Source organism: Dipodomys ordii, unplaced genomic scaffold (assembly GCF_000151885.1).
Source record: "Dipodomys ordii isolate 6190 unplaced genomic scaffold, Dord_2.0 Scaffold26, whole genome shotgun sequence".
Lineage (NCBI taxonomy): Eukaryota > Metazoa > Chordata > Mammalia > Rodentia > Heteromyidae > Dipodomys > Dipodomys ordii.
In genome coordinates, this window is record NW_012267242.1 from 8855483 (window position 1) to 8871589 (window position 16107).

The 16107-nt window shown below is 40.0% G+C and overlaps 1 protein-coding gene across 1 annotated transcript in view; it reads right to left on the reverse strand.

Annotated features, from left to right (window-relative positions):
* Nucleotides 1–743: 743 nt before the first annotated feature.
* Nucleotides 744–16107, reverse strand: part of Dusp10 (dual specificity phosphatase 10) — a 37888-nt gene continuing 22524 nt past the window's right edge. The window contains exons 3-4 of the mRNA XM_013015116.1: nucleotides 6190–6561; nucleotides 744–1954 (exon numbers count right to left, since the gene is read on the reverse strand). Of these exons, the coding sequence (XP_012870570.1) occupies nucleotides 1689–1954; nucleotides 6190–6561 (638 nt within the window). The 3' untranslated portion in view covers nucleotides 744–1688. The remainder of the gene's footprint in view (nucleotides 1955–6189; nucleotides 6562–16107) is intronic.

A 16107-nucleotide genomic window follows, 5' to 3' on the forward strand; every position in this document is an offset into this window, starting at 1 on the left:
ATGTAGTCACGTAGAACTAGACATGCCTGAATTCTTCAGCTCTTATTCACACCAGGCAAAGTTCACCATGCTGCAAAATTTCCTGGCAGCCAATTCCCTCTAGGCATGTATTTTAATGAAACATAGAAACATTATTGGATTGTATTCTTTCCCTATCCCCAAATATGTTGCTTGGGGACCTAGCTAGGTATTAACAATGTGTTGTTCTAGGTGGGAGTCTGGCTTGCTGAGGCCATAAAAACAAAGAGGGCAGAGTAAGTTGTTATAATGTACTGCAATGCTGAGTCATCAAGGATGTCAAAAGAACAGGTGATAATGAAGGTGAATGAGGACTATGAATACCCAAAGACCCATAATGGCAAATGTTTATTAAATAGTCATGGGGGAGCCTACCAAATTCTAATGGCTCAATCTGACAATGATTTGATTGGGAAAGCTCAAAGGCGAACATGAACCCTTCCTATCTGTGAGGTCACTTTCCCTGGGAAGAGAGAAAGACAAATGGGCAGTTGAATCCTGGAGCTCTTTTTTGCTTTCTTGCATTGTGCTTTCCTATCTCCTCTCCATTTCCTTCCATAAAAATGTGTTCTAATTATGTGACATGTAGATATTACCAGAGTTTAAGAGAAGCTTAATCTTGAGAGTTGAGGTAAAAGAGGGAGCAAAAAAGACACATCCCCAAATGAGTTTCATTTATATAATGAAAATAAATTTTTACACAATCAACAGAAACACAGCAAGGTTTGTTTTTTTTCTTTGCGAAAAATATTTTTAAATAAATTTTTGTCTTTTTTTTTTTTTTACATTCTGATATACATATGTAACAAGGTTTATGGCACTGTAACTAGAATCAAATCCAAAAAGGAAAAGGTGGGAAGGAAAGTAATTGATATTGTTGAATTCCTTTCTCTCTCCAAGCTGGCAAATTTGAACTATTTTTCTATCATTGAGTTGCCAGCTCTAACTTTTGCACACTCAAAACACCATATTATTGCACAAAGAGCCAGTGAAGGCATATGGTATAATGGTCAGTTCCTTGCTATTACCAAAATGAAAACAAAGACAAAAACAAGTATCTCTTAAACACAGAGGAAAAAGAAAATCCAGAACATGAAACACATCAAATCAAGAGTATCCTCTGTCTTCTGAGAAATGTATTCTTAGACCACTTACTGCCCTGATCTTCTCTTTATATCCACGAGCACAACAGGGCTTGGTTTAGTGGATTTTGTTTCCTGTATGGATGGTCCAGGTGTGTCCCAGGCCTTCTATTACTTTTGGTTCTTTAATTTGTTTAAAGGATGATATCTTCTGTCTATGAACCTGCACAGACTATAGTCTTATAATCATAAACTCTACAAATAGCTTAAAAGGAAAATGGGGAGAAACAAGTTTGATTACATTTTTATTGTTGGCTTAGAAAAGTGAGCTCTTCAGTCTCCCTGCTTTTATCAGTTTACAGGGAGTGAATCTCAATGGCATCAAAAGGTTTATAGTCTTCTCACACTGGTTAAAAATAAAAAGTCTTTAAACAAGTTTGTTGCTATTCACAAACTTCATCCCCCCAACTAAAAAAAAAAAAGAAACAAACAAAAAGGAAAAGGAAAATAGAAGAAGGAAAAAAAAAAAGCAGACTCAATCTTCCTCCGTTTGTCTCCTAGCGGCAATCCTTTCCTCACTAATCATGGTCACACAACAGTCTCCACACCCATCAGCTTTGGGGTAAGGATTCGTGGTGTTACACCATTGTTTAGGTCCTCCTCAAACTCCAGCAATTGCCCCATAAAGTTAAGGTTTGGGGAAATAATTGGTCGTTTGCCCTTGACAAATTTGTAAGCATCAGTCATGGTCATTCGAGTGTGTTTCATCAAGTAGGCAATGACGATGGTGGCAGAGCGAGACACGCCAGCCTGGCAGTGGATGAGCAGTCCCTTCCCACACTGGTGAGCTTCCTCTGGAAAGAGAGAGAGAGAGATAGGAGGTGAAGAGAAGGAGAAAGAGACATGAACAGGTTTAACTTGTAGCTGAGGTTGACAATGCCTTGTGTGGTTCAGAATGGATTAAAATGGTTTCAAAATCAAGTGTCATACATATATTAGTAAGTTCTGTATGCTTAAGTTACAACTCCCAGAATTGGCTGCCATCAGTATTTGCATGAGCAAGTAGCTATATGTCTACATTTAAAGAGAGAATAAAGGAAATCAGGCACAGGAGCAGTAGACTCTATTCCTGGTAGCACTGGACAGAAGCTAGACCTACATTCAGCATGAAGAACTTGTGTGCTAAGTAAGGTACCATTTAAGTAGACTCCTAAAGCATTGGAGCTCTCACTTAAATATCTGGTTCCTACTCTATTTTTCTAAAACAATACTACTGCAAAAAGAAAAGAGAGAGAAACAGAGAGAGATTAATGAAAGGAGAGGAAGTTAAAAAAAGAGGGAATGAGGAAAGAAGAAAAAAGTATGCACACACAAAGATGTAAGTGTGTATATGTGGATCTGTATAATCCTTCTTCTAATTAGAGATGTTAATATCACTTGTGTTCTTGTGTCACTAACAAGGTCTCTCTTACCTGTAATATGGAAAAAGAAAAGAAAAAAGAACCAACACAATTGCTCTTTATATTACAAAATAGCTCTATATAGGAAATGTCACCAGGGTTTACTAAACCCTGAGCAAAATTAAGGAATAAACATCAACTAGAGAGCTATGAGATTCAGCTTCTACCAGAAAAGCCAAATGTTGCAAAGTTAACCAAAGATGTGGGGTGTTCTGAGCCAAGCATCGTCCCTCACCTAAGTGTTCAGCCTCCTCTGTGGCCACGAAGAGGCCCCCTTGTGGCTATGATTGGCAGACAAGGGGATTTCTATAATGGCCAAGTCCAGAGCAAAGGACAGAATCAACACTTCCCAAATTCTCATGTTCAATGCTGAAAAGCTCAGGAGACTAGCCCGTGAGCGTTGAACAAAACTTAATGACATTTTTAGACTAGAAGGCATCCTGAGAAAGTCACCCTGAAGGCATACCAATCAGATGAAAAGGTCAGAAAGGGGGAGGGTAAAGTGGCAGTGAGTTAGTTCCACCTTTATTACTAGCTACTAACCAGTGAACCAAGAAGTTGGATGTAAATTTTTATCTTAAGCATCTATGGATGAGACTTAATTATGAGAGATCATAGTATTTTAAGATTATAGTACTTTTATAATTTATTCTCTTTAGTACACCCCATAAATGGATCTGAAAGCATGCTATTGAGAACGAGATTCTAAATGCGAAGTCTGACTAACTCTAGCACATGAGTGATTGTGAATCCTGTGTATAACTTCTTAGAGCCTTAATCATTCTGTCTGAAAAATGCGAATGTTAGTATCTAACCAGTCTCAGGAAATGTGGGAATAATAACACTTGATTCAGGTTTAACTGAAGTAGTTAAACCCTAAGCTTGGACTCAGTTTATATTGAATGTTAAGTGGATGTTTATAAGCTCTGCTATGTTTCCCCTCAAACAATACTATAAGATTTCAGCTCATTCAATAAAATAACAATGAAAACAAAAGTGTGCCTATGTACTGTTGTGTGATTCCAAATTGTCCTTCAGACCAAATGCTGTTTGTTATTGGTTTTGTTTTCCTTGTACAAAATCAGGTAAGCCTGAATAATCTACAAGGAATGTGAGCACTTTAGTTGAAATCCTCTTAGAACCAACGTATCTAATGCCATTCATGAAATGGAAAATGATTTCTCAACTTCCTCCATCTGGAATTAAGTCAAGTGGAATCACAGTTCTAATATCATATATGAACTAGGGAGTTTCTCATCTACTTACTGACAATGATTTCTTCCTCAGGGCTCAGGGCTTGGCTCAGATTTTATTAACAAAGGACCTCAGGCATCGTTGTACCCAGGATTGCCAGTGTGGACCAATTAATAGGGCATTGTAAACATATTCCCAGTATCCTATTTTTTAAGACAAAAATGGGGGGGAACCCCTCACCTGGAAAACAAGGAACTCTCTCTGATATTACCATTCCTATGACCTTAGAAAAGTCAGTTTAATTTTTAGTCTAGTGACCACTCAGAACTTCCTTCCAGATTGAATCCTCCATGGTTGTATGTTGAAAGTACAATTGGCAAGGAAAATGGCTGGGCAAGGTAACCACAGCTGCCAACTTGCCAGCAAATCCACCAGAGCAGATGGCAATCAAACCTAAGGCATTTTTCTGACAAAGGAGCATCAAAAAAAAAAATGAAAGAGCATATTCTTCCTGAGGCATGGCCATTAATAAGGAAAAATACTGGGTCATCTCTTGCTGGAAATAAGGCTAAAATCACTTGAAAAAAGAAATGTTTAGTATCTGTTATATGCTAGTGTTCTCCAAATGATCACTTGAGAGTTACAACAATTTAAAGCTACAGCAATGGTAAAGAATAGATAGATAGATAGATAGATAGATAGATAGATAGATAGATAGATAGATAGATAGATAGATAGATAGATAGATAGATAGATAGATAATCATTATTATTAGAATGCTGCTCTGTTCTTGAGGTTAGAGCTTGCTACTGTGAGATTTTGCTCTACAGAAATGACAGGGTAAGCTTACAATGGTGACCTTTCCTACTTTGGTAAGTTTGAGGCAAACTGTTGAAGGGCACCATCTTACCAGCAGTGATATTCACTCCTATTGTTACCCAATCTTTAGCAACTGAGAAAAAGGAAGCAGATTGGGAAAACAATTCTCTATACCCTTCTCCTTCTCAGCCGTGATTATGCAATACAGAAAGAGGTTCACTGCAGCCATGGCCTGAGTGTTAAAGTCGTTGTCAGAACCAACCCTTTATCCTATGCTACCTTCCAATTACTAATCAGTGTAACTTAAAGTAGGAAAATGAAATCCTGTCATAGCCTGCATGAAGGTTAAGCAGCATGACAGCAATTCCAAGTAGAATTTTCTTTTCTTTCCCCTTTCTTTCTTTTTGTTTTCTTGTGCTCATTACTGGGGCTTGAACTCAGGGCTTCATACTTGTGCTTGGCTTTTTCACTCAAGGTTGGCACTCTACCCCTAATGCCACATCTTCACTTCTGGCTTTTTGCTGGTTAACTAGTTTCATGGACTTTAATGCGTGGGCTGACTTTGAACCATAATTCTCAGGATTACAGGCCCAGCTGCAGGTGAGATTTTCATATTGACTACATTTTCTTTCCCACTAATAATATAGCAGCAGTAGCAACTCTGCTTCCATTTCTTAGTGCCCCCTTGATTCTTCTGGTCACAGAACATGTAAGTGTTCTCTATGCATATAAGTATCTGTCATTCTTTCATTGAGAACTTGAGGGATGACAATTGTCTAGTTGAACAACAAAACTCAATGACTATTGTTCTGGTTTGAATATGAAATGCCCCACACAGGCTCATGTGTGGAACACTTGGCCCCAAATGGTGCTGCTATTTTGGAAGGTTCTGGATACTTTAGGAGGTGAGGTCTACAGCTGAAGTAGATTACCAGGAGAGAGTACTTGGGGTTGGAATCCCTATTGCTGTTTCTTTGTCTCTGCTTCCTGTCTACCATGAGATGAGTAGCCTCTGTGACATATTCCCAACATCATGGTGTGCTGTTTCACCACAAGCCCAGAATCAAGAGTTGAAGACACCAGGTTGAAACCACTAACACCATGAGCTAAAGTACATCATACCTGCCTTCAGTTGTTCTCTCAGTCACAGACTGGGAAAGCTAACACAACTGGATTTTTATGTCTGTCCTGATGGTTCCAAGATACTCTGTGTCTCCATGGGCTATGAATTAGGAAAACACTTATGTTACATGAGGTAGCAGAGACCAGACCACCTCAGGAGCAGCCTTTGGGTTGTGTTTTGTTATTGTTGTTGGCTTTGGGTTTTTGTTGTTGTTGTTGTTTTGTACCAGATTGGGGCTTGAACTCAGGGCCTAGACACTGACCCTTAGCTTTGTGCTGAAGACTGGTGCTTTACTGCCTGAAGCACACCTCCACTTCCAGTTTTTGCTGGTTAATGTGATAAGAATCTCAGACTTTCCTACTCAGGCTGGCTTCAAACATAATTCTCAGATCTCAGCCACTTAAGTAGCTGCATTTAAAAAAAAAACATAGGACTAAACTTAGACTTGCTATCAAAGCAAAAGCTAGAGAGAAAAGGAGACAAAGATAGTTACCAATGAACTCAAAAGCCTCTTCAAAGTACTGCCGCAGGTTCTGTTTGTTGCTGTCGGTGGCAGGCAGCCTCTTGTAGTTGAACAGGCCTTTCTCATAGTGGTACAGGGGAAGGTGCGTGGTGACGTTGATGATGTAGCCAATGTTCAACCGTTGCATGGTGTCTAGGTCCTGAGCATCCTGCTCATTGCCAAGGAACAGGAAGGGCAGGATGGGTGTCAGCTCTGCGTTCTCAATGTCAGGGGTGGTGGGGACAGACTGAGGTAGCATGCTCGAGATGGCAGACGCTCCGCCTCCCACCTCGCGGCACTCTTGGAGCTGGAGGGAGTTGTCACAGAGGTTTTCATGGTTCTGCTTAAAACTACTGAGTCCACCTGGAGCACAAACACAGAAAGCCAGAGTTGACTGCCTCTAATCGGAGCTAGCACAGAAGAACAACTTCCCAGTTGCAATGAATATGCATTGTTTGCTGGTGATGTGTGTGTGTGTGTGTGTGTGTGTGTGTGTGTGTGTGTGTGTATGTGTGTGTTGTGTATACACACATTTTTTCCCCAAAATAAAAACTGGAAGTCCATTTAGAGACCAGGACCAGCTTCACAAGTTACTCCATGGCGTGCTCCTTAGACAAAAGAGGGCATTTTGTTGTTTTTGTTTTTTTAATCTTCCATTATATTTTTATAAGTTTATTTTATTGTGAAAATACCATACAGAGGGGTTACAATTACATGAGCAAGGTAATGAGTACATGTCTGAGGAACAAGTGCCAGGCATCAGGCCATTTCATTAGCTGCAGTGTTAATGTTAGTGTTGTTACTGTTACTTCTATGATTGTACAGACTTTAAAAATTAGCAGAGAAATACTTGAGAAATACAAGCTAGGGTCAGATGGAATAGGAAATCCTTAGGGTCTCCATGTAGATTCTGGCCTATAGAGCTTGACTTCCAGTAGAAGGAAATCGAAAGACAGCTAGTCCTTGGCATTTGATGTTTAGAAGGTTGTGGGTATGTTAACCCTCTAAGACCCTAATGGACTCCTGAATATACACTCTGAGCCCAAAGCCCTGTACTGCCTCCCAAATTTATGGGTCTAAAACATTAAAATGTTTATGTGTTGCCTATTTCATTTTCAAAAGCTAAGTGTCCCCCCTGATAAGGGCAGTCTCATTCATGAGAATGAATCTTAGGAAAAGCATTTACCCAAAGACATTCAGTTATATACATAAAGATGTATATAAGAATATCTGACTGATGGAAAATGTTAATAACAAATAAAAAAAAGAGAAAGCTATATTACCTTTATTCCATGGAGTACTACGTGGACTTTAAAAGAATAGTTGTGGAAAGTAAAATGAAAGCCAAATGTTTCTATTTAACATTAAATGAAAAAGGAATTTGTTTAGTAATTTGTTTAATGTTTAAGCTAGAAAATTTATGAAGTTTATTGTTCCTTTTTTTCTTTAATATTTGTTACTCCCACATGGATGCCCTGGACAGATTATTATGAGGTTCCACTTCTATGGGAAAGGGCTATGAAATCTGGGCTGATATTCTTGCCAGGAAATGAGCTCTACTTCTAATCAAGCTGAACTATATACACTCAGGCCTACTCTTTGTAATAAAGGAGGTATAAGCAACAGCTATTAGCTGAAAGCCACCACAACATTTGCCTAGATAGATAGCTGCCTCACATCTGTTGGATATCCCTAGAGATAAGAGAGGAAATACTATGTGGGAACAGGATATAGTTCTACTGAAAGACGAACAGGAAGTCAACCTGACTGCCAGCTTCTCAACCTAACACATGTCCTTCTCCATTTCAAGGCTCCTCTTTGGCAGCCATCATAGGAAGCCCCAGACTGAAACCAACATAGAGTCTCATGACTTTGTTCACACTTAACTGACATAGCACCAGTGGGGCAGAGCAGGTAAGCCATCTTTTCATGTTAAGGAGCCACAGAAAATTCAAAAGGTCAATGCTATTATCAATTTCCTCATTAAAAAAAAAAGTAAACTCAAATCCTGTACCCTTTGCAAAACAAAAGGCAACATCTAACTTTGACTAATTTCTACAATAGAGCTTGATTCCTTACATATTGCTATTTTATTATGTCATAAAATAACAATAAGAAGGTTTGGGACCAGAGAGAATTTGTAAAGAAATGAAAAGAGGAAGAGGAGAAAACAGGAAGAGGAGAGAGAATGAGGAGACAAGAGAAAGAGGAGGAGGAAAAGAAACAGCAGAAAAACTTCCCCAGTGAATACTTGGAAGACATTAAAGTAAAAACTATCTATTGTCATGAACATAAGCTCCACAAACGGACTCAAAGGAATTATTTTAAAATATGCTCAGTCTTCCCTCCACAAAAGCCCCAGTAAACAGTTTCACACTGATTTGATGATAGGAACCTAATTCATTCTTTTCTTTTAAAAAATCCATTGTGACTCTTTTCCCCCTATACGTTGAGAGGAAAAAATGACAAACTCAAAATAAGGGACTAAAGGAGGACGGGGGACAGTTTTTCTGTTCTTACTTAGGGTACAAAAGCTGTAATTTATCTTAAAAGCCTAGGGTTTTAAAAAAAATTATTAAAAAAGCAAAAAAAAAAGTATGTAAGGAAAGCCACACAACACACACACACACACAAAACCCCCATCACAGAGCTTTTTAAAATTCTGTCTCCACACCTCCTTTCCCAATGACGTCAGCTGGAGGCTCCCCACCTGCCCAGTTACCATAGCAGTTACACAAAGACACACAATGACATCAGTTGGCATGATATCAGCTCTTTGAGTGCAAACAATGCAAGAAGAACTACTTTGTTTAAGGCCTTTGGTGCAACTGTGTTCTGGGGAGTCAATGACGTAATGCTAACAGGTGGCATGAGCCTTCCATTTGCCTAATGGGGGAAAAAATCCCATGGGGGATTGCTGGGGGGGGGCAGGGGGAGTGGAGGGAATCTGAGACAGACACAGAATGCTTCAAATCACAGGGTGTGTGCTCATGTGCAGAATTATGTGTATACTGTGTCTGAGCTATGTGGGAAGCTCTGCTTATACAAGATTTGGAGGAGGGCAGATAGAAAAGGGGATATTATCATCCAAACTCAATGAGGAAATTCTCATGGAGGGCAGGAAGAAACAATGGCCTGTCCCATTTCCAGTTTCTCATCAATATGAATGTCACTTCAGGGTCATGTGTCTCTATATGACAATGTGGTAAATAGCAAAATGAAGCAGCGGTAGCTCACAGTGGTGAGGTTTGTTGCTTGTTTTTAAGAGAACTTTTGAGGAAGAATGCTTTCTCACTCCTGGTTGGACGAGGGAGGGTTGGAATTTACAGTAAGAGAGAAGGGAGAAGAGTACAGTTAATATGATTGCTTCTTACAACTACTTTTGTCCAACCTACCCTATCAAATACCACCACATTTCACACTGGCGGCTTAATGAAAAGCTTTATGTTTGTTATTAACTTATTAAGAACATGGCGCACAGTGTGGTTAAATGTGGTTTAATGATGTGGTTAATGATGGCTGAAAGCAGAGGCAGGCAGACTTTCTGCTTTGTAGGATATGAGACTACCTTTCCTTGTGAAGCCTCAGTGTGCCCATCTACAAAGTGGGCATAGTATCAACCACGCATATGGTTCTGGAAGAGGATTCCCTTAGAAAGGGTTGGATAGGCTATAGAATCACATTATTCCAATATCATCACCATTGCCCTTGCCTACAATTAACCTATGTATACATGCATGCCTTACAAGCAGGGCAGGGCAGGACAGCAGCAATCCAGAGCAGGGGCAGTGATCCACCCCTAGCCCTGACAAATCTCACCCCTGTGAGATCCTGGGCAGCAGTCCCATCTCTTCCTCCCTCCATTTCCCCATACATAAAGCAAGGATTATAGCAGGACATACCTCAACGTACTGTTGTAAGCAATACGCTGGTTAATAATACAAAGTATGCTGAAATGATACCTAGCACATAGAAAGCACTTTTTTCATTATTATGGAAAGTTATTTTAAAGACCTAAAATATTACTCAATAATCAAAACGCTAGATGATAATTAAATTCATGTTTCAGCACTGGTAGTTTAAAATTTTTATTAAAAAAAAAACAAGGGACACACTTAGTTGAACAGTTTCAACGTTTGAATAATACAATTTTGTCACAAAGGAAACAACAGTCCCTTATCCTTCCTGTACAAATACATCTGATCTCATTTTATTTGGCTTAGCTTTCCCAACAAAGACTTGGAATGCCTGAGTTTGCTAGAGGAGGACTGAAATTTTAAAATAGAACTGTTCTTTCTCTTTCTCTCTCCTCTCCTTAATCCTGACCAAACTGGCCCAGCTTCCTGAGCACACCAAGGGCTTACCAATTTGTCAAAGCAAATTATTTTTGATAATGTAAGTATTTTGGGGCAACAGGCTGGGGATGGGGGCCAACATTTTCAAACTTTATTTCAGAACGAATGAGTGTGTTCAGCACATTGACTCTGAATGGCCACAAGGAAGAATGCCCAGCCCCCACGAAGGAGGAGGAAGTATGAACACCACTTAGCCAACTAGTTCTAACAGGTCCATCCAGTGACAGGGAAGGGAAGCAATGGAGTTCGGTTTTAGTGGGGAAACTTTCTGTACATGCATTTCACCTCTGGCCTACTGTAATCGTAAACACGGAATCTATGAGGAAACCCAGAAGCCATGTTTTGGATGGGAAGGAAGCTAAAAAGGTCCCACATCTACATGCAAAATCTTTAAGCAGGAGATTTCCATATTCTAAAGATGGACCACAGTCCCACACAGAAATTTGTGGCTTTATGCTATGATGGGAAACGACCAATCCCCAGGCATTAAAGGGGAAAAAATGTTCCCTAAAAGTCAGCAAACAATTAATATTCAAGGTGGTGGTAGGTATTCTGAACTGGCAAGCAAGTGTATTGATCATCCATTTGTTGCTTTGTTTTTCCTAGTGGGTTATCCATCTTTTAAAGTAAAAAAGTACATTCAAGATAATGTCAAAGGACACAGACTGGAGACATTGAATTAAAATCCTGGTTCCTGTCAGTTACTTTGACTAGCTATTTAACAACTTTGTACCTCAGCTTTTACATCTATAGTTTGAATATAATACTGTTTCATAGTGGTATTACTATGAACATAAGACCACATACTGGATATTACAATTGGGAGAAATATTGGTATAAAATGGATATTATTTGTGGATCCCAAAGTCTTACATTCACAAGGATCCTGGTATAAGACCAAAAAAAGGGGGGGGGGGAAGTTATTGTAGCTGATGTCAGGTTTCTAAGGCTGAAACCATCAGAAAAGGAGATCAGAGCAACTCAAAAATTCACAAGGCAGAATATTATCTACCTTCACAGGAGCAATATTTGGATTCCTGCTAGATCAATAAAAAGTATTCCCAGCTGGGCACTGGTGGCTCACGCCTGTAATCCTAGCTACTCAGGAGGGTGAGATCTGAGGATCATGGTTCAAAGCCAGCCTGGGCAGGAGAGACTGTGAGACTCCTATCTCCAATAAACCACCAGAAAACCGGAAGTGGCGCTGTAGCTCAAGTGGTAGAGCGCTTGCCTTGAGCTGAAGAGCTGAGGGACAGCGCCCAGGCCCAGAGTTCAAGCCCCACAACCGACAAAAAAATAAATAAATAAATAAATATAAATAAATAAATAAATAAAAAGTATTCCCATTTTTTTGGTTTCCTAAGAAGTTGTGTTATTCTGTAGATGTCATTGAGTATCTTACAGTACCAATGATTTCAAGTCCAATACTAGGAAGTGTCAATTAAATTGTCTTATGATCCTGTTCCTAAGGACCTTATTTTTCTTTTACAGGGAGAGAGGCTGCATGAAATAGAGTATGAGATTCCTGCCCCACAATGAGTAAGGGATGAAAGAAAGGGGTAAAGAAACATTTCTATTAACCAGGTAAGGGAGGAATTTAGGGGGCAAGTTGGCAAGTCTGTTGAAGGGAACTATGAGTCAGAGTAGAATTTTATTATACACAGGCTCTCAGATTGTCACCTCAACCAGTGTGGCCTGGCTCATCGCTAACATGTCCAATGTGTGAAAAGAGCTAAGTGAGGAAGTGCCACAAACTTAAAACCTGTTTAAAAACAATCTCAGAGGGGCTGGGAAGGTGGCTCAGTGGTAGAGAGCTTGCCTTGCATGCATGAGGCCCTGGGTTCGATTCCTCAGCATCACATAAGGAAAAAAAAAATCATCTCAGAATATTGAATCCAACAGTTACTGATGATTATTTAGCATGGCATATTTGTTACAGCTTCTGGGAAGATAGTACTAGAGATAGGTCAGTCTTTCACCTTATGAGTTTTGCCTGTCTAGCCTCTCCATTAGAAGAAACAAGTTATTTACAGAGTATTTAAGAAGCTAACTCTATGGGGCTGGGAAGGTGGCTCAGTGGTAGAGTGATTGTCTTGCTTTCATGAGGCCCTGGGTTCGATTGCTCAGCGCCAACATAAGCAGAAAAAGCTGGAAGTGACGCTGTGGTTTAAGTGGTAGAGCGCTAGCCTTGAGCTGAAGAGCTGAGGGACAGCGCCCAGGCCCAGAGTTCAAGCCCCATGACTGACAAAAAAGAAAGAAAAAGAAGAAAGAAAAAAGAAAAGCTAACCCTAGAAGGCAATCTGTGATATAAAAGGGATTGAGGAGAGAATTTTGACTTGGACTACAGTTGTAGGTCTGCCATACCCACTCTGGGCCTTTCTGAAAGTGAATGTTCTGGGCTAGCTTTAGCTTCTTTTTAACTATAGAATAGGCATGGTACTCCTCAGGTCTATTGTAAGATTTAATGAGATGGTGGACAAAACACCTGTCCTGGTATCTTTTGGAAAACATTCAGACCTTGGAGCTATCCAGTTGCATAGCTGACAAGCACTGGGGGTGGTCAGCCAAGGGAGCACTATCACAGACTAATATGATCAAAGCAGGCTTTGCAATGGAGAGACCTGGAAGGTTGGTGCATATGTTTCAGAGAAGTGGGCAGCAAAAAGCCTTCTACCAGATTCCAGTGCCCACCAATAGCATCCAAGAGGAAGGATGGTCAGCAGAAGCTAGGAATCGACATGCAATATATATCTGTGAGTACCTCGAGCTACTGAAGAAACAAAAAATTTTACATATAAAATACAATAAGTTGAGGTGCTCAAAATTTTTGTTTTACCATGAAGGTATATGAAGGCACACAGACTTGCTCTACAAGGAAAACTCTTGCTGTTTGTGACTTAATTTTTTTAAATATATTTTCCTTTCTGTACATGCTGACCTTTAAAAGAACCTATGTTCTAGGAGAACAGGACTAGTTTATTTAAGTCCCTTTGTACACAGACTCTGACCATCTGTCCCAGGAAGACAGGTGACTTGCTGATATGGTAAATACCAACATGAGCTCTAGAAAAAGGTTTTGAGCTAACCTGGGCAACTGCTGTATGGAAATAATTTACAAAAGCTACAGGATGCTGTTTCTGGCATCTACTTTAGTGACAGATTACAGTTTAAAAATACCCCTCACAAAATGATCTTCTCTTATTAGACTAAAGATTACTCTTCATACTTAATATTGGTTCATCTGAGTTGTATTTCAAGTTGTTGAAAGTATAAAAAGAAATGCTCTGTAAAAGATATAAAGCATTTGCTTAAAGGTTAAACTCTTAAAAAATTTTCTGTAGGGTAGAGCTGAATGTAGACTTTTGATGTAGGAAAGAGATGTTGCTTGTATAATCCTGCCTGCTCTTGCATATTTTTCATTTTATATTTGTTGTCTTCATTTTCCATACAATATAGGCCATCTCTCTGTATCAATAATTTGTTACATCATAAAATCTAGCATTCTAGAAATAAGCTAATAGCTGACTAGAAATACACTTAGTAAAAACTTTTAGCCCTCAATCTTTCCATAAGTAGCAGCGTGTTTCTTGTAAATGTTTGGTTCTATTTGCTTCTATAACTATTTCTAATCGTTAGCTGGAAAATCTCTTGTAATTTTTCCTATGCTTTGCTCCTCTTTTAATAGAATCTTTGTAAAACCTTCAATACTGACCTCCAAATAAAGATCTATGTCAGAAAGATCCAGTGACTTGAGAAGAATGATGTATAAAATTTGAAAATAAAGCTATAATTGAAAACCTTCCCGGAATCTTTTGTCAGACCTTAAAAGATTCCCTCTGGGGCCCACCACTACAAGCCTCCTAGCTCAGAAGTTGCCTCTGGCTTTTCAGATTCCTTTCTCCTCAGTACTGGTGCCTGTAGAAAATGGCTGGGGATTAAATCTCAGCCTGCTAAGAGGCCCAGGCCTTACAAGAAAGACAGCCTCCAATCAGGACCCCAGAAAAGAGGGTGCACTTCTAATGCCCCTTCCTATGGGGTCTACTTGAAGGCTTTCACCAGTTTGGGAAACCACACATTTAATTTGTGTGTATTTGAATAACCCAGACAGATGGTGGGTGGGAGGGGACATTTCACTAGTATGCAAATACAGCCTGCTCCTTTAAATTGGTTACCTCACTTATTTACATTAGAACAGAAAGCACAGCCAGCAGCAACAGCTGATGACAGTCAAGTCATCTTCCACAAAGACAACAATTAAACAGCTTTGTGCTACTTTAATGAGCAGATGACTTTTATGTGAGTGGGATTCAAACTGTAAGATCTCAGTTTCCAGAAGTCAATGTGACTCTTACACAGGAACAGCTCAGTCTCCTTCCCAGGAGAGCTGGGGTATGGTCTCCTTACCTTCTCTCAACTCGGCTCTGCCTCATTTTCCCTTCTCCTTTGCTCTTCTCTTCTTTCTACCTCCTCCTCCCAGAAGCCCAACCAGGAGAAGACAGGAAGAAAATAAGAACAGGAGAGATGCTAACCTGAAATACATTTGATATTTTGTCTTTTCTATTAGTCCAAAAATAGGCCTAACAAGATGGACCTATTTTTCTTAAATGGAGGGCTCCTGAAATGGGAAGAATCTTGAAAAACACACACACACACACACACACACACACAACCATCACCACCACATAATCACACAAACTGAAGGCCCACTTTGTGTTGTTGAGTCCCTCTACATCTACCCTTCCCAGTCCTGTCTCAAACAGATTTTAGGAAAAACCTTATGAGGATGAAGGTAGGTACTACCCTTGCCAGAGGGGCCCAAGGTAGTGTGCTGCTCTCCTTTAGTCTTCTCTGGAGAAGAGGAATCAGAGAAGAGGGTTCTAGAAGGTTCACCTGTCCCTTTCAAGCTTTACCCCCAGTTCCCAGAGGCGCAAACCTGTGGAGTCTCATTCTAACAAAGAGTTCACCCACTTCCAAACTGAGCATTGTACTCACTAATGAAACAATGCTTTGTCAAAGTATTCATTTTTGCCTTTTGGAAAGAGCTTTTGAGGTTCAACAAGGAAGCAGCTGCCTACCATGTACACCTATGAAAACAAGCTGGGTTTGTGAGGAGTGAGGGCTTAGGGTCTAAAGGAAGACCTGCCCACTCTGGCTTCTCTGATCCTCTGTGTGTCCACTTATCCTAGTTATATCTATTTCTGGCAAAAGGCCCACCACAGACACTAGACCCTCAGGTGACATTACTGTCTGCTCTAGTCTGGATATGGTTTGAGTGTGGCCCCAAAGTTTCCTACACTAGAAGCCTGATCCTCAGTCTGGTGACTTAAAGAGATGAGACTAAATCAGATTAATTGGGGGGAGGGAGGGACTGCCTTTGGAAGGGATGAATGTAGCTCTCCAGAGACACCCATTAATACCCACAAATGTAGGCTCTGAATTTCTGAGTTCCTGTCTTGTCACGTGATCTCCTTTGCACCAGTTCCCCGCCAAAGTGATGTCATCCATCTACCGTGAGGCCTTCTCTAGGGACCCAATGGATGGAGCCATCTAATCT